The sequence below is a fragment of the Chlamydomonas reinhardtii genome, chromosome 12 (genome assembly GCF_000002595.2).
Source record: "Chlamydomonas reinhardtii strain CC-503 cw92 mt+ chromosome 12, whole genome shotgun sequence".
In the NCBI taxonomy this organism is placed as follows: domain Eukaryota; kingdom Viridiplantae; phylum Chlorophyta; class Chlorophyceae; order Chlamydomonadales; family Chlamydomonadaceae; genus Chlamydomonas; species Chlamydomonas reinhardtii.
In genome coordinates this window covers 1,918,563-1,942,483 of record NC_057015.1, presented here as the reverse complement: position 1 = coordinate 1,942,483, position 23,921 = coordinate 1,918,563, and the positions used below count along the sequence as shown (strand labels likewise).

At 64.1% G+C, this 23,921-nt stretch overlaps 6 protein-coding genes across 6 annotated transcripts; 5 read left to right on the top strand and 1 right to left on the bottom strand.

The window, feature by feature from the left end:
• Positions 1-103: 103 nt before the first annotated feature.
• Positions 104-2,992, top strand: CHLRE_12g510600v5 (uncharacterized protein). Its single transcript, XM_001690819.2, has 6 exons — positions 104-414; positions 512-615; positions 819-938; positions 1,078-1,404; positions 1,644-1,792; positions 1,980-2,992. The coding sequence occupies exons 2-6, from the start codon at positions 544-546 to the stop codon at positions 2,401-2,403; spliced, it is 1,092 nt and encodes a 363-aa protein (XP_001690871.1). The 5' UTR covers positions 104-414; positions 512-543; the 3' UTR covers positions 2,404-2,992.
• Positions 2,993-3,713: 721 nt separating this feature from the next.
• Positions 3,714-7,010, top strand: CHLRE_12g510650v5 (uncharacterized protein). Its single transcript, XM_001690820.2, has 8 exons — positions 3,714-3,930; positions 3,997-4,065; positions 4,129-4,215; positions 4,439-4,579; positions 4,929-5,003; positions 5,222-5,279; positions 5,583-5,899; positions 6,086-7,010. Exons 1-8 carry the CDS (start codon positions 3,826-3,828, stop codon positions 6,479-6,481), a joined length of 1,248 nt encoding a protein of 415 aa, XP_001690872.1. The 5' UTR covers positions 3,714-3,825; the 3' UTR covers positions 6,482-7,010.
• A 123-nt stretch (positions 7,011-7,133) lies between these two features.
• Positions 7,134-9,129, top strand: CHLRE_12g510752v5 (uncharacterized protein). The gene is made up of 2 exons (XM_043068235.1): positions 7,134-7,639; positions 8,164-9,129. Exons 1-2 carry the CDS (start codon positions 7,504-7,506, stop codon positions 8,211-8,213), a joined length of 186 nt encoding a protein of 61 aa, XP_042918134.1. The 5' UTR covers positions 7,134-7,503; the 3' UTR covers positions 8,214-9,129.
• A 104-nt stretch (positions 9,130-9,233) lies between these two features.
• Positions 9,234-15,989, top strand: CHLRE_12g510751v5 (uncharacterized protein). The gene is made up of 3 exons (XM_043068234.1): positions 9,234-11,330; positions 11,528-12,873; positions 13,178-15,989. Exons 1-3 carry the CDS (start codon positions 9,455-9,457, stop codon positions 13,199-13,201), a joined length of 3,246 nt encoding a protein of 1,081 aa, XP_042918133.1. The 5' UTR covers positions 9,234-9,454; the 3' UTR covers positions 13,202-15,989.
• A 2-nt stretch (positions 15,990-15,991) lies between these two features.
• Positions 15,992-19,833, bottom strand: CHLRE_12g510750v5 (uncharacterized protein). Its single transcript, XM_043068233.1, has 8 exons — positions 19,439-19,833; positions 19,173-19,268; positions 18,719-19,049; positions 17,959-18,524; positions 17,703-17,800; positions 17,498-17,537; positions 16,580-16,983; positions 15,992-16,406 (listed from the first exon to the last, which is right to left on the bottom strand). The coding sequence occupies exons 1-8, from the start codon at positions 19,589-19,591 to the stop codon at positions 16,190-16,192; spliced, it is 1,905 nt and encodes a 634-aa protein (XP_042918132.1). The 5' UTR covers positions 19,592-19,833; the 3' UTR covers positions 15,992-16,189.
• Positions 19,834-19,963: 130 nt separating this feature from the next.
• CHLRE_12g510800v5 (uncharacterized protein) lies at positions 19,964-23,913 on the top strand. The gene is made up of 9 exons (XM_001690821.2): positions 19,964-20,353; positions 20,888-21,043; positions 21,239-21,340; positions 21,576-21,635; positions 21,848-21,958; positions 22,229-22,329; positions 22,529-22,655; positions 22,887-23,044; positions 23,324-23,913. The coding sequence occupies exons 1-9, from the start codon at positions 20,102-20,104 to the stop codon at positions 23,532-23,534; spliced, it is 1,278 nt and encodes a 425-aa protein (XP_001690873.1). The 5' UTR covers positions 19,964-20,101; the 3' UTR covers positions 23,535-23,913.
• The last annotated feature ends 8 nt before the right edge of the window (positions 23,914-23,921 follow it).

Sequence of the window (23,921 nt, the reverse complement as noted above, 5' to 3'; positions counted from 1 at the left end):
ACACCGCCGCACCGCCCGCTGTGTGCCACAGGCGCTCTAAGCAGCGTTATCATATGCCCTGCAAGATTGAGCTTTGCACAAATGCAATGCGTGAATGGTTCAAATCGAGAATGTTTCAAGGCGGGAAGCTGTCCGAGATGGGAGGCGAAGCGCCGCGGCCAAATTAGAACGGATGGTTCTCCGCTATCAGCTATGGTCCCACATGCATTAATACGATGTTTGTTGCAGGACTGGTAATAGTAACCAGACCCTGCTCCTCTTAAAGGACTCCCCAGCCTTTGCGACCAGCTTTGCGAGGGCCCCGCACCCATTTGTCCAAACTCAATTTCGAAATCCTCTCTTTCTGGCAAACATTTTGCGCTAGGTCGCTGTTTAAGGGACCCCTGGCCTTGCGGAGCTAGAAACGGAGCCTTGGTGAGTTCAACTGCGAGCGCCTGCGGGGCAGCCTAGGATATGCCTTTGTGTGTAGTTGGCTTAAAGCTTTTGCTGTCCTCCTGCTTTTTGTGTACAGCGTCCTTCGGCGCCAGGTCGCTCCACTGAGTTATGTGCCAAACGCCGACTGCGAGCGGCTCAGGCGCGGAACTATGCTTTCATATACAGCGAGAGACAATCGAGGTGTGTCGCACAAGGCGCGGTCGCTCTTTCGTTCGGGCCCGGCCTCCGCGTGTGCGTGGGGTTTTTGGCGGGGGGCGGTAACACCGTTTTCTCCGCTGCCTCCTTGGTCTGGCGGCAAGTTGGGAGAAGAAAGGGGAATTAATGTCTACCTCTGTTGCAGCGTGCTTGTCAGCCTTACCGGTTTTAACCCCGCCCTCCGTCAGGATCGGGAGCTGGTTCAGAGGGACTTCTCGGACGAGTCTGAAGCGGCGAGCTTTAGCGCCACCGACAGCGGGGACACCTCATCTGCGGACGACTCGAGCGACTCCTGGCTGGTTGATGAGGTGAAAGCTGCTGCCGGCGTGTACGTGGCCTAGCGTGTATTTTGCGTACGACTTGGGACCCAGGCGCTCATGTCGCGGTCCAGTTCCCACACCGGCCCGCACACCTGACCCCAGGTGCACTCCCTGCGCTGCCTCACAGTACCTACTCCAACACGGCCTAAGCCGCTGTGTGCCGGTGCGGCTGCTGGGGCAAGGTGCCATGGGGCGGGTCGAACTGGTACACGTCAGGCCCCCGCCACACCAGCCTGACGCGGCGCCCATCCTGGCGGCCCGGAAGACGCAGCCGCGCAGCCAGGACCCTCACCTGCGTGCCAAGGAGGACACGGTGTTTGGCCGGGAGCTGGAGGGACTGGCAGCGGGGCGCGGCAGCCCGTTTTTCGTGCGGCAGCTGGCGGCGGCGGCGCACGACGACCGGCAGGAGCTGCTTCTGGAGCTGGCGGAGGGCGACACGCTGGAGGAAGAGCTGGTGAGCGGCAGCTGGCGGGGGCGGCTCGGGCGGTGATGGTGGTGATGGTGGTGTAGGGTGCTGGGTGTTGCCGGTGTAACGGCAGCGACAAGCGCTGATACGGCTCGAGTTGAATGGGGGCGGCGGCGGCCCGGCTCGCGCTCGTTGCAGCCGTTGCTATGTCTGGTATATTCTCGCGGGCATTACCTACCAAGCATAATAGCATGGCTGTCCCTGGCTCCGAATCTCCTCCCACACAGAGTGAGGCGCTGAGTGCAGCTCCTCCGGGGCCGCTCAAGCAGTTGCTCCTGGCGCCGGAGCGCATTGCTAATGTGGCGGCGTCGCTGCTGTCAGGCCTGGCGGAGATGCATGAGCAGGGCCTGGGACATTTCGACGTCAAGCCGCCTAAGTGAGACCGAGTGCTCAGTACATGTAGCGTCGATCATTTTCGATAGAGGGCGCCTACTCCGCTGTGCTATGGTCAGGAGCGCCTCCCTGAATGTGGATACTGGATAGAGTATGCATGCTGGGTTACAAGCGGATGCGCCTGACACACGCCTGACACGCGCCTGACACTGCACGCTCTGTCCACGCAGCCTCCTGCTCACACGCGAGGGGCGGCTGATGATTGGCGACACCGGGTGTGCCGCGCGCGCCGACAAGGACGGCAACGTGCAGGCGCCGCTGCCCACCGGCACGCCCGTCTACGCAGCTCCGGAGACCCGCGCGCCGCAGGGGGTCTTCCACGCCGCTCGGGCCGACGTCTACTCTGTCGGCGTGCTGCTGGCCGTGTGCTGCGCGTGGCATCGAACCACGGGGCGCGTGCTGGCGTGGCAGCGCGGCGAGCTGGCGCTTCCCACCTTCATTCCCGCACCACTGGCGCACCTGATTACGCAGCTTACGGCCAAGGACCCTGCTCAGCGCCCCACAGCGCGGCAGGCGCTAGAGCACCCTTTCTTGGCGGGCGTGGACGTGGGCGCGCTGGCGCCACTGCGCTGCCCGGGCCTGCCGCCCAGGTAGCGGGCTGGGCGTGTTGACAGGGAGTGGCGCTGGCAAAGATGGTCGTCGGCATGTGTGCATCATGTTAGGTCTGTGGTACACGTGTGGGGGAACAAGGCTCCTGCGCGCACGTGCGTAGGATGAGCTGCGGGACGTTTGTGATTAACCTTCCTAGTAGGGACAAGGCACCTGGTATTGGACCAGTGGCTACGTGCGGTGACTCCGAGGCGTATTATTGACATCTCATGAGCTGCTCGTGTTAAGTGCTATGTGTACCAAATTTCTTGGCCTGCAATTCAGGTTCGCTAATAGTGATTCTTTTGCAAGTACGAAGCATCGAGGGAAGTGGTGTGGCTGTCAGCCTGTGGGCTGTAGAGGTCTGGCAACTGTGAGCCAAGAAGGGCAATGTGACATGGATGTGTCTGCGCACGCATGGAGTGCCTCGGTGCCTCGGTCGGCAAATTCTGTGAATGTCATTGTCGATTCGCCTTAGTAGCGCTCCAAGTGCTGACGACGTGATCAGGATAAATGCCACAATACAGGGCACATGCAGGGGCACATGGTTGCGACCCCTAGGGGCTTGCTGGCCTTTGTGTAAAAGCCCTTGTAGGCAGCCCAAGGCCCCGAACCTCCATATATATGCGCGCTACAACGCTGCAAGCTCCCGGACTCCCACCACGGCAGCGTGTCCCCCAAGCTGCCGGCGGAACTGCGGCTGCTTCGTGGGCAAAGCCGTTCGGCCTAGGTCCGTGATGTGAGGAGCTAGATAGGTTGATCCTGTCAAGTCCACTAGCCCGCCTACACCGTCCTGAGTGGTCGTCTGCCCTAGGCGCAAACTCAACACGTTTCTTCGGCGTGTGGGGACGTGGCGTTGGCGAGAGCCACCTGGAGCACGGATCGTCACGGATGGCCCTAATACCGTGGAGGGCATGTTGCACCCGTGGAGGGCACTGTAAAACCCGCCCGCGTCACGGCAGCGCAAAAGGCACCAGCGACCTGTTCACTCCTGGGCATATTGAAGCCGGAGAGGTCATAGCACAATTAAGCTGGTAACACGGGGTAACATACAGCAGCTGCGACGGAGCCGGGGGCTGGCTGTCGACAACCGAGGCACAGGCTGGCACGGAGTGAAACACTTAAACCCGGCCCGCTGCGCGGGCATTAATTTTTAGCGCGATGTATTGGGTCAATGCTGCAAAGTGGTCGTGCACAGGGTTCAGTGTTTAGAGACGGGAGCGCAGTGCGCTGACATGTTTTGCAACTCGCAGAAGCCAGGGTGCGAGTGTTGCAAGTCGTTTGAAACATATGATGAGAACACAGAAGTATGTGATATGCTTTCGACCGCGAGGAAGCGCCGGGAGGCTGCATGGGATACGGCTCTATCCTCAACGGGTACTATGCCTTCACCGGCGCGCAGCAAGCCTTGTCGACCAATTTGCAAAAATGGCCGCCACCATGCTCCGCTCCAGCACCCAGTCGGGCATTGCCGCTAAGGCCGGCCGCAAGGAGGCTGTCAGCGTCCGCGCGGTCGCCCAGCCCCAGCGCCAGGTACATAGCATCGTCGCGCCGAACGATACCCTTGCTATAGTTGACTCGAAAACTCTGATCTTGCAGGCTGGTGCTGCCAGCGTCTTCTCCTCGTCGTCGTCGGGCGCTGCTGCTCGCCGCGGGGTCGTCGCTCAGGTAAGCGTCGCGCGCGAGCGATGTCGCCCGAGCCGTGGCGCTGATAGCTACCGTTCCTTGCAGGCCACCGCTGTTGCCACCCCCGCGGCCAAGCCTGCGGCCAAGACCAGCCAGTATGAGCTGTTCACGCTCACCACCTGGCTGCTGAAGGTGCGCCCTAACGCATGCCTGCACCCATCTTCGCGCCAGTCTCGACAGTAATAGCGCCATGTGGACCATTCCTTTGCCTATCAATGCGGAGCATGTAGGGACGTGTATCGGCAACAAATGGATGTGGCAAGTGCAAAGTTGTTGATGTGCCATCGCCTCGCGTTTCTCACCCTGTCAAGTCGCTGACTGACCATGCTGCATCGTAAAATACTGGAAATTGCAGGAGGAGATGAAGGGCACAATCGATGGCGAGCTTGCGACCGTCATCTCGTCGGTGTCGCTGGCCTGCAAGCAAATCGCGTCGCTGGTGAACCGCGCTGGTATCTCCAACCTGACCGGTGTGGCTGGCAACCAGAACGTGCAGGTGCGCAGCCTGCGCAGCCAGGGTTTTTGTTCAGGACGTCTGTCTCCGGGGGTGATCCGAGCCTGGATAACCAGGGGTAGGGGTTGCCAGCGTTCAGCACGGGGAGAGGGGTTATTTCATCATTCCCATTGAGGGGGTGGCGGGCTTTCTGCTGTGGCAGTCGGCTGGGAGGTGAATGACGATTGGGTCCTGAGGCGTGCCGTGCTGCGGTGGTTGCCCGGACCAGCGCTGCCAAACTCACCACTAGGGGCCCGGGCGTGCGCGCCGTTGGCTAATGGATGAGGCAGATTGCCCGTAGTTTAACCGCCGCCTGACAATCGTTGGCGTGTTTTGATTCATCTTAATGCAGGGTGAGGACCAGAAGAAGCTGGACGTGGTGTCCAACGAGGTCTTCAAGAACTGCCTGGCCTCCTGCGGCCGCACGGTGAGATTGCTGAGGGGGAAGCTGCTGCACGGCAGCCGCGCGGCAGAGGCCGGGGCTTGACTCTCGTTCTCGGATCGGCTGGCGTCCACGCAGTCACTTCGGTTTACGGTCGCGGCAGCTGCAATTGTCTTGTTTCAGCAGCTTGTGACGACGCAGGTACGGGGGATGGCCGTACTACAGAGCGGCCATTCATTCTCGCCTCCCGCGCTGTTTTTCAGGGTGTGATCGCCTCCGAGGAGGAGGACCAGCCCGTGGCCGTGGAGGAGACCTACTCGGGTAGGTGGAAAAGGGGCATGGGGTGGGGGGGGTGGCTTTCATGGTGGAAAATTGCGCGCTGAAGGAGCAGACAGGGCCGCCAGCCGGTGCCACTGAAGCGGCGGGACCCTGACTGGCCAAGCACCTAATGGCCAGTTGCTGGAACGCAAATAAGTTCCTGATCAGCTACAGCAGCAGCAGAGGGGACTGCAGTGCGAGCCGCTGGAAAGCCGCCCTCCCGCTTCTCGACCCTATCCTCATCGCCAGCACCTACCTCTTCTCACTCTCCCCCTCACTCCTTCCCCGCCCTCGCCCTCCTCCCAGGCAACTACATCGTGGTGTTCGACCCCCTGGACGGCTCGTCCAACATCGACGCCGGCATCTCCGTCGGCTCCATCTTCGGCATCTACGAGCCCAGCGAGGAGTGCCCCATTGACGCCATGGACGACCCCCAGAAGATGATGGAGCAGTGCGTCATGAACGTGTGCCAGCCCGGCTCGCGCCTCAAGTGCGCCGGCTACTGCCTGTACAGCAGCAGCACCATCATGGTGCTGACCATCGGCAACGGTGTGTTCGGCTTCACGCTGGACCCCCTGGTCGGCGAGTTCGTGCTGACCCACCCCAACGTGCAGATCCCCGAGGTGAGAGGCGGAGGGAGAGGACAAGGGCGGCAGGGTGGCACTGTGCTGGACGTGTGGGCTAGGGAGATCATATCATGGACAGCACTATGACGGGGCGCAGCTCCGGCGAATGCCAGCTCAACCAGCCGCGAGCAAGCAATGCTGACCCCCACCGCGTCTCCTGTCACGCTCGCGCCCATGGTACAGGTGGGCAAGATCTACTCGTTCAACGAGGGCAACTACGGCCTGTGGGACGACAGCGTTAAGGCTTACATGGACAGCCTGAAGGACCCCAAGAAGTGGGACGGCAAGCCCTACTCGGCCCGCTACATCGGCTCCCTGGTCGGTGACTTCCACCGCACCCTGCTGTACGGAGGCATCTACGGCTACCCCGGCGACGCCAAGAACAAGAACGGCAAGCTCCGCCTGCTGTACGAGTGCGCGCCCATGTCGTTCATTGCCGAGCAGGCCGGCGGCCTCGGCTCCACCGGCCAGGAGCGCGTGCTGGACGTGAACCCCGAGAAGGTGCACCAGCGCGTGCCGCTGTTCATCGGCTCCAAGAAGGAGGTCGAGTACCTGGAGTCCTTCACCAAGAAGCACTAAGCAGCTGCTTCGTTGCTGTGGGGCGGCGGGGAAGCCGATGGCGCGCTGCGAGCGCGGCTTGAAGGCGGAGCTGGAGCTGTGAGCGGGCGCTGCGAGTGAGGGTGTGGTGGTGGCAATTCCGGGAGGGAGGCAGTTAGGTGGTGCACGTGTGTCAGTGATGCACATGCGCGCTTCCTAGGTTAGCCTAGGGAGTTACGCAGAAATCAATTTTGGGCGCCCCATGTTTTGGTGGTGTGGGTGCCTCTGTTCGGGTTTGTCGAACCAATTGGCGGCGACTCAGGTAGACGGCGTCCTTTGAACGCGCGCTGCTTTTTGTTGGTGCAGTGGGTGTGTGGGGATAGCCTGGCATGCCGTGACACGTCGGTTGGGCCTAGCGTTTTGCTGGTTGACTGTTTTGGTCAGTCCGTGGTTGCGTGGTGTGATGGAAGGACTGCAAGAGATGAGAGGGTTGTGACCAATTTTTTGTCGAGCGGTGGTTGCATGTGCCCCATCCGGGGGTACCGGTAACCTTGTAAGAACTTAAATAACGCGTTCGCTATGTCGCCCTACAGTGCCCTCACACGAGTGCCCACAGTATGAGGGCCATCCGTGGCTCTCGTCAACGCCGCGTCCCCACACGCCGAAGCATTGTGTTGAATTTGCGCCTAGTACAGACGACCGCTCAGGACGGTGTAAGAGGGCTCGCGCTGAGGCATAAACCTATCTAGCTCCTCACATCACGGACCTAGGCCGGATATTCGTATTGCACTTCAGCGGACAGCGCTTGCGCGGGCAGCTTGGGGGACACGCTGCCGTGGTGGGAGTCCGGTCTGGACGGCTGGGGAGGACAGCATCAACCTATCCTCCATACTCTGCACACACACGCTGCCGCACACACACTCCCAATCACTCGCTATCGCTATCCAGGCACTGCCATCAATCCGGGTCAATCCAGAGACGGCCTGCTCAGCGCCATGGCGGTGATAAGCGGTGATGCGGTGGTATGTAACGCGTTGGCTTTGTCGCCCTAACAAGGGTTCTTAATGCACATGTTGGTGCGGGGGGCCGCGGACCGTGTGCTAAATAAGCCGCTCACCCCGGCGGGCAAGCCCTTTGCGCGCCTGCTGAAAGCCATGACTGAATTGCCCGCGGTGACCCTTGTGGCGCCGCCCGAGCCGGGCGCGTGGGTGAGTAATGTGCCGTTGTGGGCTAACCCGGCGCTGTGTGAGGACGGCCGCACGTGGGAAGTGGCGTTCGCGGATTTGTTCGCTCTGCCGGGACTGGCGTGTGTGGGCCAGCTGGTTGCAGCGCATGACGGCCTGAACGAACTGCGGCAGGCATTGACACGCCCTTGGGCGGAGGGCTCCCGGTTTGGTGAAGCGTGTGCGGAAATGTATGTGACTGCTGTGTGGCGGCGGGTGCTGCACTGGAGCACGCGGGCGCGCCTGCCGTCGCCCCTGCCGGGGCCGGCGTCGCCTCAAGAGGCGGCCGACCGGTTTGCGGCGGCGGTGGCCCTTCTCCCCGCTGGCTGGGCTGCCGCCGCGCGTGCCGCCCAGCTGGCTCGGGGGCTTGCCGCCGCGCTGCCGCTCCCGGCGGCCGACATCGTGAGTGCTACGGCGGAGTCGGTGCAACAGGTGGTGCGGGGGCTTGGCTGGTTGCAGTGCGGGGGGCCGCCCATCCTGCTCACTGCCTACACGGTGCAGGTGGGGACCGTGCTACAAATGGCTCCACAGTTAGCCGCCCTGAAGGCTAAGCATTTGCAGTATGTGTGCGATGCGGGTGTGTCGGGGGTGGGGGCTGCCCTGGCGGCGGGGGCTTTCGTGTGCACCTTGGCCCGCTTGTGGTCGCTGAAATGGGAGAATCATCATAAGGAAGCGCTGTGGCGTGTGGCCGCCAACGCTTGCTGGGCGTTCCCACGGCATGCTAGCGAGCGGGCGCGAGGCGTTGCTGTTGACCCGTGTTGGGCGTGTGGGGTTGACATGCAGGATGGGGACCGGCGTCACTGGTTTTGGGACTGCACTGTGGCGCTGTCCCTGCGGGAAAACATGGGAATGGCTATGGGTTTCGTGCCAGAGGATGCTCTAAGTGCCTTCTCTCGTGAGGAGTTGTGGTTGGTGCGCCCGCCTGCGGGGCTTGCGCCACCTGTGTGGGATGTGGTGTGTCTCGCTGCTATGTCTGCCCTGGACTTTGGTCGGCAGCGTATGGTTATGGCCGGGCTGGCGGCGCTAGCGAAGCTGCCGTCGGCCCGGGTGCTGAGCATTGGACTCGCCGTCGTAGCTGACTTCTGGGGTCGGCTCCAGACGTTTGTGACTTTGGGTATCAGGCCGAAGGGTTGGGACACTGTGCCGTCTGCGCATCCTTTCATCTCTCGGGCTGTTGGTGACGGCATGTTTTTGCGCTTGCCGTATGACGCTGATTCCCCGCCTCCCTCGCCGTGAGAGGTTGTGCGTGGTTGGTGGCTTTGTGTGTGGGCAGGTTGCACGCGTGGGCGACCGTTCTAGTACCTGGACGCTTGCGCCCTGGTTAGTGCGTGCGCTGTGCGTGTGTCCTGCGGCCTAGACGTTTCCCGGCACTTCTGTGCCTAGGCTTGTGACGTTGAGGCACAGCGGTGGGGCTCTGGCGGGTTGAGGCTTGGCTAGGACTCACTGTGCGCGGAGTCACACGGACTTTGCCCGCGGGAGGGTTTGCAGCAAAGTCGGGGTTGGTGGAGTCATGTTGGGCCCTGATAGCATGTGATGGCTCGGCGTCTTCGGGTGCTGGGACTGTCCCCTCTGTAACATCCGCATTCTTAATGCACATGTGCCACTTTCACGGCGAGAGGCGTGCAGCAAGATGTCGCAGGCCATCCGAGCATCACACTTCACGTCCGAAGTAACACATTTCCAGGCCCATACGACATAACTTTATAGACGTTGGTTCAGACTTTGGTTCAGACTTTGGTTCAGACTTTGGTTCAGACTTTGGCTCCGCCTTTGGTTCAGACCGACTTGTAACATGAACGTGAAACGCCGCAAAGGCCCGTTGGTTGAGGCCTTGAGAGTACCTACGCCTCGACCTGTGTTACAGCACCTCGAGGCGCACGCCCGTGCCTGGGTCGTGACAAAATTTCGGGCAATTTACTCGGGCGACAAGTCGCTCGCCTTCTTCCTAGAGAATCGGCAGGCGGTGGTGGATGGCCTCATTAGTCTGCTGTGGGAGCCGTTGCTGCTGGCGGCGGCGGCGGCCGGCGTGGATGGGCCGGCGCAACGCCTCGGCATCCCGGTGACTAGCCGCGGTGGCGGGGGCGGTGCCGCAGCGGCGGTGGTGTGCATCCAGTTCGATGCCACCTTCCCGTGCGAGCTGGAGCCTAAGCTGTCGGAGCTGTTGGACGAGGGCGGCGGCGTGGTGGCTCCCGCCGCCGGTGATATCCCCAGCCTTCGCTGGGAGGCTGAGGCGCAGTACTCGGAGGCGGGGCCCCCCAAGGGCAAGCGGTGGCTGCGCGTGAGCGGCCTGCCCCACGGACTGCCCGAGGGACTACAGCGGGACCTCGTGCAGCACCTCTTGAGTACCCCAGTAGAGGAGATTAAGCGGGACGTGTTCTCATACCAGTTCTCGCAGCCCGTGCTGCAGAGTGGGCAAGTGCTGGTGAAGGTGGGCGACACCGCGCGCCTGCCATCGGCCGACGACGCTTTCGCGGTGGGACTGGGCAGGTGGGGGCGTCAGGTGATCTTCCAGCGGGAGGACATCGATCGGTACCTCGCGCAGGCGGCCCGGGGGGCCCAGGTGCGCCGGGTGCGCCGCCCGCCGCCTGCCCCGGCTGCCGCCCGAGCGGCGGCCACGGCGGCTCCGGACGCGGCGGCCACGGCGGCCGCGGCTGCGGCCGCGGCTGCGGCTGCGACCGTGAGGGCGACCGCGGCGGCGGAGGCCGCGGCTGCGGCGGTCGCCGCGGCGGTTGCCGCGGGCGCGGATGCCGCCGCTGTGGGGGTGCTGAAGGCGGCGGCGGCTGCTGCCGCAGAGGCTGTGGGCGTGGGCGTGGGCGACGGTGGCGGCCGTGGTGCCGCGGCGGGCCTTGGGCTCGACGGCCGAGGCAACGGCACCGGCAGCGGCCGCGGCCGCGACGCCCGCCCGTGGCAGCAGAAGGTCCGCGGCCGCGTGGTGTCCGCGGCTGAAGAGGCGGACGCGCTGGTGGTCCGGTCGCTGGTGCAGGCGGTCTTCGCCGCGGTGACCGCGAATGCGGCCGTGGTGCCGGCGGTGGTGGTTGACCCCAACCCCTTCCGCATGCTGGTGGACCCGGACGCGATGGAGGCGATGCCTGACGACGATGAGGTGATGCCGGACCGGACGCCGACTGCGCTGGACGCTGCGGCAGCTGCGGCCCGGCGTGCGGCCCCCAAGCGGAGCCGGGAGCAGGCGCAGGCGGCGGCCGCGGCGGGCGAGGCGGCGCTGGCGCTGGCCATCCGGGAGAGCAAGGCGGCCAAACAGGCCTTGGCGACGGCGGCGGCGGTGCGAGCCGCCGCAACAGCCGCGGCGGCGGCGGCAGCAGCGGCCGGGGCCACGGGCACCCCGGCGGCGGCCGAGGCCGGGGCGGCCGCGGCGGTGGTCGCGACAGCAGGCGTGAGTGGCACGATGGCCGCCGTAGAGGCCACCGCTGCGGCGGGCGTGGAGCCGGCCTCGCCGCCGGCCGCGCCGGTGTCAACGGCGGGCTTGGGGGGCATCGTGGGCCCGGCGGTCCTGCCCGCGGGGTGGAGCAGCGACGGTGGTGTGGGTGATGAGGGCCTGGCGGGCGGCGTCGGGCAGGGGCTGCTGGGGGATGCGGAGACAGCGCCGGATGCCAACGCGAAGCTGCTGTGTCAGGGCCGGCGGGGCGGTCCTGGCGACTTCATGGACGTTAGCTCGGTTGCCCCGCCCGGGGGCGGGCAGCAGTAATGCGGCGGCCGAAGCAGGCCGCTCCGGGGCCCCGGCCCTTGCGGGTGGGGTCGCATAACGTGCGGGGGCTGCGGAAGCGGGTGCCCCACCTGGGGTGCTCGCGCCTGCACGCCCTGCTGAGCTGCTGGGAACGGCAGCGCCTGGATGTGGTCTGTCTCCAAGAGACGCACGTTCTTGACTCGGACATCGACCTTGTCACGGCGGACCTGGCGGCAGCCGCTCAGCGGCTGCATGCACGCGAGTGGACTGCGTGGTGGGCGCCGGCCCAGAAGCCGGAGGGCCGTCGTGTTACTGGCGGTACGGCAATCCTCATTCGGTCGAGCCTCCTGCAGCAAGGCGCCATGGTGCTCGCTGGCGGCGCAGCTGCCGTGTCGGTGGCGGCTGGCGCGTGGGCGGGCCGCGGTGTTAGTTTGCAGTTGCAGTGGGGTGGCCACACCTTCACGCTGACGTCAGCCTACTTTCCCCTGGCATCCACAGCGCAGCAGGCTTTCATTCGTGAGTGGGTGGGCCTTCGGGCGTCGGGCTCGGGCGAGCACCTCCTGGCAGCTGACTTCAACTTTGTGGCAGATGTGGCGCTGGACACCGTCACTGGCCGGGCGCGCAGCGACGGACCCGCAGCCGCCGCGCTGGCGGCGGCGTGCCCTGGCCTCATTGACGTGTTACGGCGGCGCCACCCGGCTCGCCGCGTGTGTACCTTCTTCCACCCCCACGGGGCGAGTCGGCTGGACCGCATTCTGTGCAGTGGCGGCCTCGAACCGCAGGTCCTGGAGTGCGGCGTCGCCGCCGGGGTGCCCTCCGATCATATGCTTGTGACGGTTGCCCTTGCGGCGTCGCCTGAAGCCGCGCCACCCGCTCGGAGCCTGCCCAGGGCCCACCTCGGTTTCCGGGACTTCAAAGACTTGGATCGTGACTACCGTGCCTGGCTGGGTACGGCCCTGGCGGCACGCCCTACTGATCCTGTTGAGCTGCTGGAGTGGTGGCCGGCCCTTAAACGGGCTGCCGCCACGTCCGCCAACCGCCTGAGCCGGGAAGCTGTTACGAGGCGTGTGGCCGCCAGCCAGCGGGAGGCGGCCGCGCTTGATGCGGCGGCAGCAGCTGCCGCCGCGGTGGAGGCTGGCGGTGATGTGCAGGTGGCGGCGCAGGCGGCCGTGCGGGCGCGGTGCACGGCGGCGGAGGCCGCCGTGGCCGCGGCCGCCGGCGCGGCGCGACGTACGCGCCACGCGTGGCTGCGTGGCGGCGAGAAGCCCTGCCCTCTCCTCACGCGCACGCTGCGGCCGGCGGGTGGGCCGCGCGTGATTGCCAAGTTGAAACAGCCCAATGGCACCACTACATCCGACCCCACGGTCATGGGGCAGGTGATGGCGCGGTACTGGAGGGACGTCAGTGCCGCGCCGCCGCCCGCTCCGGATGCCCGCACGCAAGTCCTGGATGCGCTGCAACAGCACGGGCGCCGGTGTACAGCCGAAGAGGCGGATCAGCTGGGGCGGGTTGCGGTCTCGGCGGCGGAGGTGCGCGCGGCGCTAGCCGCTGCGCCGGCTGGGCGCGCGGCGGGCCCTGACGGCATACCGGTGGAGTTATACCAACACTATGACAGTGATTTTGCGCCGGTCCTAGCGGATGTGTTTACGGCGGTGGGGGAGGGGGCTGGGGTGCCTGACGGGCTCCTGGATGGCGTGTGGTCTTTCTTCTTTAAGTCGGGCGACCCTACCGAGCCCTCTAATTATCGCCCCATCACGCTGACGGATACCGATTACCGCACCCTTGCCCGGGTGTTGTGCTTGCGACTGCAACCGGTGTTTGGGCGTGTCATAGACCCTGAGCAAACTGCGTTTCTGACGGACCGTCGCATTGCCGATAACGTCCTCTTGCTCCAACTTACTCCTGGCCTGTTGAAAGCCGCCAAAAAGGCCCCGGCTGTGGCGGCCTTCCTCGACTTTTACAAGGCGTATGATACGGTGGACCGCTCTTTTCTGCTCGCGTGTCTGGAGCGCATGGGCGTGGGGGCGGGCTTTCTTACGTGGGTGTCCCGCCTGTTAACTGATACACGTGGGGCGGCGTTGGTGAATGGACGTGTGTCAGGATGGGTGCCGTTGATGGCGGGCGTGCGGCAGGGCTGCCCGTTGGCTCCGTTGCTCTACCTCGCTGTGGCACAAGCCCTTCTGTCATGGCTACGCAGCCGGGGGCATGGTGTGCTCGCTAACCTTGCGTCGGTGCTGGCGTCCCAGTATGCGGATGATTGCACGCCGTTTCTGGAGGGGTTTCAGGCGGTGCCGGGGTTCCTGGCGGACATGGATGTGTTTCGGCGGGCGTCTGGACAACGGTTAAATATGACTAAAGTTGAACTGATGGTGATGGGGACGGTCGGCGGTGCTGGCGCCCTGCCGGCCGGCATGGCTGGCCCGCCCCTGCCCCCTGGCTGGCGTGTGGTGCCGGCGGCCAAGTCACTAGGGGTGCATTACGGGGATTGGGGCGCATGCTCCCCACCAGTTCCGTTTGAGGCCGTGATGGGGGTGCTGAGCAAAATCGCGCGCATGCCCGTGTCCATGTTTGGTCGGGCGGCCGCGGCGTCGGCTTATGCTTTGGGCAAGGTCCTGTATCATTTGGAATTTGCGGGTCTTCCCCAACTGTACGTTGTGGACCGGCTGCTAGCCAGGGTGGCGGCGGTGGTGGATCGGCGACTGTCGCCGGCCCAGTTTGATGCCAGCCCACATGCACGCCCGGTTGGCCTCTCCATTGACCTTATGCAACTGCCTCCGGCGGTGGGGGGGGCGGGCCTGTTGCCGCTGGTGCCGCATGTGAAAGCGCGGCAAGCCGGTCTCGCGGTCCGGTGTGTGTTGGGTGTGTGTGGTCTGCTGCCGTACGTGCCCCCGTGGACCCGGGTCGCGGCGGCGTGGCTGCGCCAGGTGCACCCGGCGGCAACGCCCCTGCGTTTCTTGGTGCGGGGGGCCGCGGACCGTGTGCTGAATAAGCCGCTCACCCCGGCGGGCAAGCCGTTTGCGCGCCTGCTGAAAGCCATGACTGCATTGCCCGCGGTGACTCTTGTGGCGCCGCCCGAGCCGGGCGCGTGGGTGAGTCATGTGCCGTTGTGGGCTAACCCGGCGCTGTGTGTGGACGGCCGCACGTGGGAATTGGCTTTCGCGGATTTGTTCGCTCTGCCGGGACTGGCGTGTGTGGGCCAGCTGGTTGCAGCGCATGACGGCCTGAACGAACTGCGGCAGGCATTGACAAGCCCTTGGGCGGAGGGCTCCCGGTCTGGTGAAGCGTGTGCGGATATGTATGTGACTGCTGTGTGGAGGCGGGTGCTGCACTGGAGCACGCGGGCACGCCTGCCGTCGCCCCTGCCGGGGCCGGCGTCGCCTCAAGAGGCGGCCGACCGGTTTGCGGCGGCGGTGGCCCTTCTTCCCGCTGGCTGGGCTGCCGCCGCGCGTGCGGCCCAGCTGGCTCGGGGGCCTGCCGCCGCGCTGCCGCTCCCGGTGGCCGACGTCGTGAGTGCTACGGCGGAGTCGGTGCAACGGGTGGTGCGGGGACTTGGATGGTTGCAGTGCGGGGGGCCGCCCATCCTGCTCACTGCCTACACGGTGAAGGCGGGGACCGTGCTACAAATGGCTCCACAGTTAGCCGCCCTGAAGGCTAAGCATTTGCAGTATGTGTGCGATGCGGGTGTGTCGGGGGTGGGGGCTGCCCTGGCGGCGGGGGCCTTCGTGTGCACCTTGGCCCGCTTGTGGTCGCTGAAATGGGAGAATCATCATAAGGAAGCACTGTGGCGTGTGGCCGCCAACGCTTGCTGGGCGTTTCCACGGCATGCTAGCGAGCGGGCGCGAGGCGTTACTGTTGACCCGTGTTGGGCGTGTGGGGTGGACATGCAGGATGGGGACCGGCGTCATTGGTTTTGGGACTGCACTGTTGCGCTGTCACTGCGGGAAAGTATGGGGATGGCTATGGGTTTCCTGCCGGAGGAGGCTCTAAGTGCCTTCTCTCGTGAGGAGTTGTGGTTAGTGCGCCCGCCTGCGGGGCTTGCGCCACCTGTGTGGGATGTGGTGTGTCTCGCTGCTATGTCTGCCCTGGACTTTGGTCGGCAGCGTGTGGTTATGGCCGGGTTGGCGGCGCGAGCGAAGCTGCCGTCGGCCCGGGTGCTGAGCATTGGACTTGCCGTCGTAGCTGACTTCTGGGGTCGTCTCCAGACGTTTGTGACTTTGGGTGTCAGGCCGAAGGGTTGGGACGCTGTGCCGTTTGCGCATCCCTTCATATCTCGGGCTGTTGGTGACGGCATGGTTTTGCGCTTGCCGTATGACGCTGATTCCCCGCCCCCCTCGCCGTGAGAGGTTGTGCGTGGTTGGTGGCTATGTGTGTGGGCAGGATGCACGTGTGGGCGACCGTTCTAGTACCTGGACGCTTGCGCCCTGGTTAGTGCGTGCGCTGTGCGTGTGTCCTGCGGCCTAGACGTTTCCCGGCACTCCTGTGCCTAGGCTTGTGGCGTTGAGGCACAGCGGTGGGGCTCTGGCGGGTTGAGGCTTGGCTAGGACTCACTGTGCGCGGAGTCACACGGACTTTGCCCGCGGGAGGGTTTGCAGCAAAGTCGGGGTTGGGCCCTGATAGCATGTGATGGCTCGGCGTCTTCGGGAGCTGGGACTGTCCCCTCTGTAACATCCGCATCCATACGACAGCATCTGTCGTGCTTGTCTCCGTTTCGAATTTTAAGCCATCTTCGTCATCTGTGTTACTCGATGGACTACCCCACACCGGTCGCTACACTAGTACGAAGGTAACAGACCGAGCTCTGGGTCCAAGCACACAACCTCGACAACCGCACGCTTCAACCGCCTGCTAGGACGGGGTCGTCACCGCAGGTGGCTGCCCCGTGCCTCCGCCCGCGCTTCCACCACCAACGCTCCCGACCGCTACTTGTCCGGCCAGCGCCAGTGCCGCCTGCGCCGGCACGTCCTCCGCCCAGCCCAGCTGCTCCACCGGGGCCACGTGCATGTGGTAGGCCGCCACACGCGAGAGGTCCAGCGCCCGCAGCCGCAGCTCCTCGCGGGGAAGCCTGACCGGGCGGAAATAAAGTCGGCAGCGGAGCAGGATGTGTTGGCGTAAATGCTCATGGTGTGGGATATCGGTACCTGAGCGCTCCCATTCATCAGCAACACAGGCAGGTGCACCGCTTTTGTTACTGTAAAAAGGCCAAGCATGGTGCGCTCCCTAGCAGCAAGCACTAACTTGAAGGGCCGGAAGACGGGCGGCACCGGGAACTGCACGGACGGGTCCCACGCCATGAGGCGGCCGGTGGCGGCGCAGCGCTTGGAGAACAGGTCGCGGCAGCCCAACAGCCACAGCAACAGGTCCTCAAGGGCCGAGCCGCTCGGACCCGGCGCACATGCCGCCTCGGCCGCCGGCACAGCCACCGGCGCAGCGACGCTCGTCGGAAGCCCGTTTGCTCCAGGTGGTGACCCCGGAGAGCTGGGACCCGCAGCCGCGGAGAGCGGCCGGGTGGGGCTGGAGGCGGCGGCAGGAGCATCGACACCGGAGCTGCCGGGGGCAGGGGCGGCTTCGCCGTTGAGCGGCGCGCGCTTGATAAAGTAGGCGAGCACGCGGGTGGCGAGCGCACTGAGGCGACGGAACACCTGCGGAGAGGCAAGGCGTGTGGAAGGTTGACAGCCGTGGATGCGTAGCCCTGATGAGGTATGCGTGGAAGGAGACCTGGGGAATCTGCATGATGTTGCCTTTGTGCGGCGCTGGATGGTATGATTGCGACATTACAAAGAAGGGACAGTCCGACCAAGCAAGGGTGCCCCGCACCCAGGTCAAGAGGGACCATCTCCGGCCCGAAGGGAAACCACCCTCCCCCCATGGTATGGATGCGAATTACAATTGAAGGGACAGTCCGACAAGCGGGGGCACACCGTACCCACGCCGCGAGGGACCGTCTCCGGCCCAGAGAGAAACACCCACCCCCTGGTTGACTGCCGACCTTCATAGCGCTACGCGCATGAGTCGAAGCCAAGCCGAAGCCCGCCAAAGCCCCACCGCCACGTAACACCCCTCATCTCGTTTAGGTCTTTTGGCGGCAGCACCAACGCAAAACAAGGCACGACAGGCCAATGGTCTGCCGACAGCCCCATGGTATGCGTGTCGCACCTGAGGCGTTGGCGTCGCCCACGGGTCGAGGTCGAACGCCCTGCATACCGGCAAGTCGACCGCAAGCGACTGAGCTCAATTGGCGGCACACGGCATAGTACGTACGCATAGTACGTACCTAGCCCGCCCATATTCTGGCGCCGCCAGTGCGGCAACAAGGTAACCATTGCCCCTGCCATTTCCGCATTGGAACACATACACGCACCTGTCGGCCGCGTCCACCACCACCCGCAGCGGCACGGCGCTCCCCGGCGCCTCCAGCAACACGTTGGCCACGAACACGCCCGGCAGCAGCATGCGCACCTGGGCGCATGGGTCGAGGACAGCCTAATAGCAGTTGCAACGCGGGGCAGCGGACTACCCGCCGCGCGAAGATGCGAACAATCTGCTTTGTATGCCATTCGTGGTGTTCAAACGACAGAGGCTACGGAGCATAAAGGCCAGGAGACACTACTACGCACCTGTGTCGCGTGCGAAATGCGGGCCGCTGCCGTGGCCAGTAAATTGCTGTCCACCTGCTGCAGCCAGCTTCCGCTGAGCACGCCCCAGCTCACCGGCCCGCTGGCGCCCGCACCCGGGCCACCAGAGGCGCCACTGCCACCAGCAGTGCTGGCGCCGCCACCAGCGCCTGGCCCCGACGCCGCGGCTATGGCTGCTGCTACCGCTGCCGGCAGACTCGACGGCAGCGCGAGGGGGTTGCCGCCGTCATCCAACACGTGCAGCCGCATGCCGCCCAACAAGCTGCCAGTGCCCGCACTGTTGTTCGTTTGCGTGGGCCCCACGCCGCCCGCGGGCCCATCCAGCGCGCGTACACGCAGCAGCACGCCGAGTAGCTCCACCGCGCGCAGCGGCGAATGGGCTGAGGACGGGGCGGCGGACGCGAATGCGCTGGAAGCAGCGCTGCGCGTGGGTGGTGAGGACGGCATGAGGGTGGGCGAGGACACTCCAGGCGCCGCGCCGGCTGTGCTGGGGCTGGTGGCGGTAGCCGGCGCGCCCGCGACAGCTGCCGCGGCACTTGAGTCCGCTTCTGTAAGAGGGGAAGGTGTGCGGTGCTCCTTTGGTAACCGTGTCCCTAGCATTGTACACACTGTACATAAGAGAGCAAGCAGTGCACACATGTAAATTTACGTACGTACATGCAAACGTAATCTTATGAGACAGAGCAAGCGATGCAGATTCAAATGCACAAGCACACACACGCACATACGCCCCCCGACACACCAAGGCGCTGGCGTTTGGCTTTCCGCTCCAGAGCTGCCTCCGCCGCGGCGCCTGCCAGCAGCGACTCCGTCAGGGCGCAGTCCAGAGCCGTCGCCACGCTGCGGCAGTGGCTCCGCAGCGCAGCGGCTGCGGAGCTCTCTGGCCCAGCGGCTGCCGCTGCGGCCGCAGCGGCGGCGGCGGTTGTGGCTGAGCCTGCGCGTCCTACGGCCCCGGTGGCCGCTGCCGCCGCGTTGGCCCGGGACGAGGCCTTGCCAACCGCTTTCGCAATATCAATGGCCGCATTGAAGCGCGGCATACCCGCCCGAATGGCGCGGTGCTCGTCATCCAGCGTCTGCACCCAGCGAGCAAGCACCCTTTCAGCCACTAGCAAAATACAACTGATGGGGTGCTGGGGTATCAAGCGCATCAGCCTGTGAACTGTGAGCGCATGGGACTCTCACCAAAGCCAGTTTACCTTGATGACTCGCGCCAGGTATTGCCGCCCATCGTCAGCCGCCAGCAAGTGGCCCTCGCCGCACGCATACACCACTTTGGCCTTCATGCCCGTGAACTGTGAGCTCGTGTGCAGGGAGCGCAAGGGACCTCAGGGCCCGGTGTCAGGGTTCGTGGGCTCAAATTTGGGCCTGTCGACCCCAGCCCGCATCCCACGCCCGCTTCTGCACACAGCTGCCATACGCGCGCAGTGCTAGCACGGGGTTCCTTTCCCACATGAGTGCTCACCAGTGTGTGGGTGTTCTCGAGGATGCGCAACGCCTCCTTGAGGTGCCCAAGTGCTGCGGAGGGTGGCGTCACCGTCGTGGATTTCGGGTTCACCGCAGCGGTCCCCGTCGCCTCAGCGCCCTGAGGCGCCGCTCCGCCCTGCGCCGCGTTCATGTCTGCTTTGTCCTACTGCCTTCAGCACCACGCCTACGGCTGGTTTGCCAGAGCAGTCCTGCCCATTTGGCGCGCCTGGCGCCAAGACACTGTCTTGAATGCGATCCCTGGCTAGGATTATAAGGTCTCTATATAAAGAACACCAGACATGGCAAAGTGATTGCGAGAGGGTAGAAAGCAGGGGATTTTGCTCCAACTACAGCCCTTCAGCTTTACTGCGCAACTGCATACTTGAAAGCAAGTACATGTATGTGAATGTGGAGATAACGGAGACGTAGCATGCACTCTGCGCGCGCTCCGATGTGCATGTTGCATGGGCAAACCGCAAGCACCGTCGCTGCTTGCGATTTTGTGTCGCTAAGAATTCGCAGACTTCCATAAAGCTCTTGTAACGCTGTACCAACTAGTAAGCGGTACAATTCGCCTGAGCCCGAGCAACGCGACCTTTCTTGCTCTGTGGATCTCTGATAATCTAACCAGACCAAAACCTTTTCACTAATCTAGGCAACAATGCAGAGTCTCCAGGGTCAGCGCGCGTTCACTGCGGTGCGCCAGGGTCGGGCGGGTCCCCTGCGGACTCGCCTGGTCGTGCGCTCGTCTGTTGCCTTGCCATCCACGAAAGCCGCGAAGAAGCCGAACTTCCCGTTCGTCAAGATTCAGGGCCAGGAGGAGATGAAGCTTGCACTGCTGCTGAACGTGGTCGACCCCAACATCGGCGGAGTGCTTATTATGGGTGACCGCGGCACTGCCAAGTCGGTCGCGGTAGGTAACACAAGCAATTATGGGGCGAAGATCTAGGCTCCGCTGATCCGGGCGGGCAATCGGCATCGTCGGTGCAACCGTGGGGCGTCTGTGCACCCTTTGCTGGTGCCAGGTTGCCTGACTCGCCTGCATTCCTGTACCGAGCCACATTGGCTGCTTTGCAGCGTGCATGGGACGGGTGTAGGATAAGCGCTATGTATGCGATAGCGCGGGTGCACCGGCTTGGCATGGCAAGGTTGCGGGGTGCACATGCGTGCCAGCGTCCCCTCAGCATCAGAGTCTGGATCTAAGGGCTCAGCGGCTTCCTGCGCATGTGGGTCTTTGCGTAGTGCTACGAAGCCTTATAATTAAAGCTCATGTATTGAGTGGTCCGGGTTTGGGGCACTAGTAGTGCCAGGAGGCGCGTGCCAGGTTGATATGAGCATATCAGCACCCGTTCCTTGCGAAACGCTTCCGTTGTGCTCCCTTCCCCACCACCTCCCCGCTCATACCCATACATATGGCTATCCGTCCTCTCATTGCTTGCCCCTACAGGTCCGCGCCCTGGTGGATATGCTTCCCGACATTGACGTGGTTGAGGGCGACGCCTTCAACAGCTCCCCCACCGACCCCAAGTTCATGGGCCCCGACACCCTGCAGCGCTTCCGCAACGGCGAGAAGCTGCCCACCGTCCGCATGCGGACCCCCCTGGTGAGCGGGCCTACCTTCTGAAGACAGTCTTACGTGTTGCACTGCAGCGGTGTTGCGCACCTCTGCTTTTGCGTGCGCCGGGAAGCGCGGATTGCGGCCTCACAGATCAAGCCCGGAAACGCTTGTTGTTTCCAGCGGGTGGCACACACGCGCGCGCGCGCACAGTGACACCCTCACGGCCGCGCTGCCCTGCAGGTGGAGCTGCCTCTGGGCGCCACCGAGGACCGCATCTGCGGCACCATCGACATCGAGAAGGCGCTGACGCAGGGCATCAAGGCCTACGAGCCCGGCCTGCTGGTGCGTAGTGCATGGGGAGAGGGGACGAGGGGAGGAGGGCAGGGCCAATAAACCGAACCCCAAGTCATCGAGACACAGAACCCGATAATAGCTCCCAGATCGCCAAGGGGTGAGGCGGGAAGCCAAGGATGATGCGTTGGCCGCATTGCGTGTTGACGTCAGGCTTACACAGGGTCTGACTGGCTGTGCTTGGGGTTTGGCACGCTTCTTGACTGGCCCCGTACGCATGCTGCAGGCCAAGGCCAACCGCGGCATCCTGTATGTGGACGAGGTGAACCTGCTGGATGATGGCCTGGTGAGTGGTGGTGGTTTCTGGGTCAGCAGAGGACTTCTGTAGTAGGTAATGTGGGCCAGGGAAGTGTGGCTAACATGCCAAACACGGGGGCGCACCAGTGCAAGCTGCATTCGCTGACGTGCACGGGTGCAATGGGTGCAAGGCGAACTGCAATCGCGGTGCACAGTTGCCAGGGCTGCGCTCACGCTTGAGTGTCTGCACACGCACTGCAGGTTGATGTCGTGCTGGACTCGTCGGCTAGCGGCCTGAACACTGTGGAGCGTGAGGGTGTGTCCATTGTGCACCCTGCCCGCTTCATCATGATTGGCTCAGGCAACCCCCAGGTGCGTAGCGTGCGCGCATGTACTTGTCTCCCTTGTCATGTTGGGAAAGGTCGGTCCCCAGCCTGCTTGCAAGATGCGGCCGGTCAGCAGCTGCGGACGGTCAGCACCTACGTGCCGAGGTTGTGTAACATGAATGGCGTTGGGGCGGCCGACCTGCCACAAGCTGAACTGCGACCAGCAAGGCAGCTGCCAGCAACGCACACCCGACGTGCTACACGCTTGTGTTTTGACCTCCTAAACACACCCGCCCGCTGTCTGTCACGTCCACAGGAGGGTGAGCTGCGCCCGCAGCTGCTGGATCGCTTCGGCATGAGCGTCAACGTGGCCACGCTGCAGGACACCAAGCAGCGCACGCAGCTGGTGCTGGACCGGTAAGCGGCGGCGGCGCGGGGACACGGAGGGACATTTCGCGAGCATGGGTTGAGGAGTCGGGAGGATTCGGTGGCTGGCCGGAGTCGGGAGTCGGAGTCGCGAGTCGGAAGTCAAGCTTCTGGCGGCTTCGTGCTGTCGGGTGCGCTCGCCATGATGGCGCTGACCGGAGGGCGTCACGCTGTGTATGTGGGCGCGCAGGCTTGCGTACGAGGCGGACCCTGACGCATTTGTGGACTCGTGCAAGGCCGAGCAGACGGCGCTCACGGACAAGCTGGAGGCGGCCCGCCAGCGCCTGCGGTCCGTCAAGATCAGCGAGGAGCTGCAGGTACGGGGCGTACAGCGGGGGCGGCTGCACGGGGCCAGTGACCGACAGGGCAGCACGCGGCTGGCGAAGAGCGACAAAGTGACAGGGTGACCAAGACCGGGTGATGCCACGAGAGGGGCGCGGGAGCCGTGCATTGGGTCGAGGAGGGAGGAATGCAACTTTACACTGATGCCTCTGTATACGGCCGCCTTCCGAGCCCTGCAAACCTTCGCTTTCCCCCGACGCACGCAGATCCTGATCTCGGACATTTGCTCGCGCCTGGATGTGGATGGCCTGCGCGGTGACATTGTGATCAACCGCGCCGCCAAGGCGCTTGTGGCCTTCGAGGGCCGCACCGAGGTGACCACGAATGACGTGGAGCGCGTCATCTCGGGCTGCCTCAACCACCGGTGAGCGCAGCGTGCGGTGGATGCGGTGCGCGTGCGGGTTGCCAACTTATTATTTTGTACGTGGACGCGTGGCTGGCGATGGCATGTCATGGCGCGAATGGATATTGGGCGAATGGATACCGGTAATGGTAGCACGGGGCGGCAGGGCCTGGCGGTAGTGGGGTTGAGGGGGCGAGGACTCCAGCGCGCGATACATGCCATGTTCAGCATGGCCCCAACTGACAGCGCCCGCTGCCCTGTGCGCCCCGCTCCCTCCGCGCACCCGCTCCTCCTACACAGCCTGCGCAAGGACCCGCTGGACCCCATTGACAACGGCACCAAGGTGGCCATCCTGTTCAAGCGCATGACCGACCCCGAGATCATGAAGCGCGAGGAGGAGGCCAAGAAGAAGCGCGAGGAGGCGGCCGCCAAGGCCAAGGCGGAGGGCAAGGCGGACCGCCCCACGGGCGCCAAGGCTGGCGCCTGGGCTGGCTTGCCCCCTCGTCGGTAAAAAAGGCTGGTGTAGGCCTGTCGGGTCGTGTTAAAGGTTGCTGCGTGAACGTGTAAGTGTGACAGTGTGCCGGTATGTGTGTGTATACATGTGTTGCGGTGTGCTTTTGTGGCGGTACATGGTGATGACTGAGCGGGTGGGACAGAGCACGGTTAACTGACGAGGGCAGTCCGTGCGAGACGGACGTTTTTGTAGCCGAGGTGCAAGGACTGATGACGGGCTAAGCTGCTGGAGACTTGGAGTTGAGAGTGCAGGTGGATCGACGGTTTCTCTAAGGAGTATGAATAGGCAGGAGGGCTGGAGACATTTGGGGTGCAAGGAGGCGGTAGTATGGGAGATGTCCATGGGCGGATTTTGGCCTCTGTAACTTCTTAACGCCCATCAATT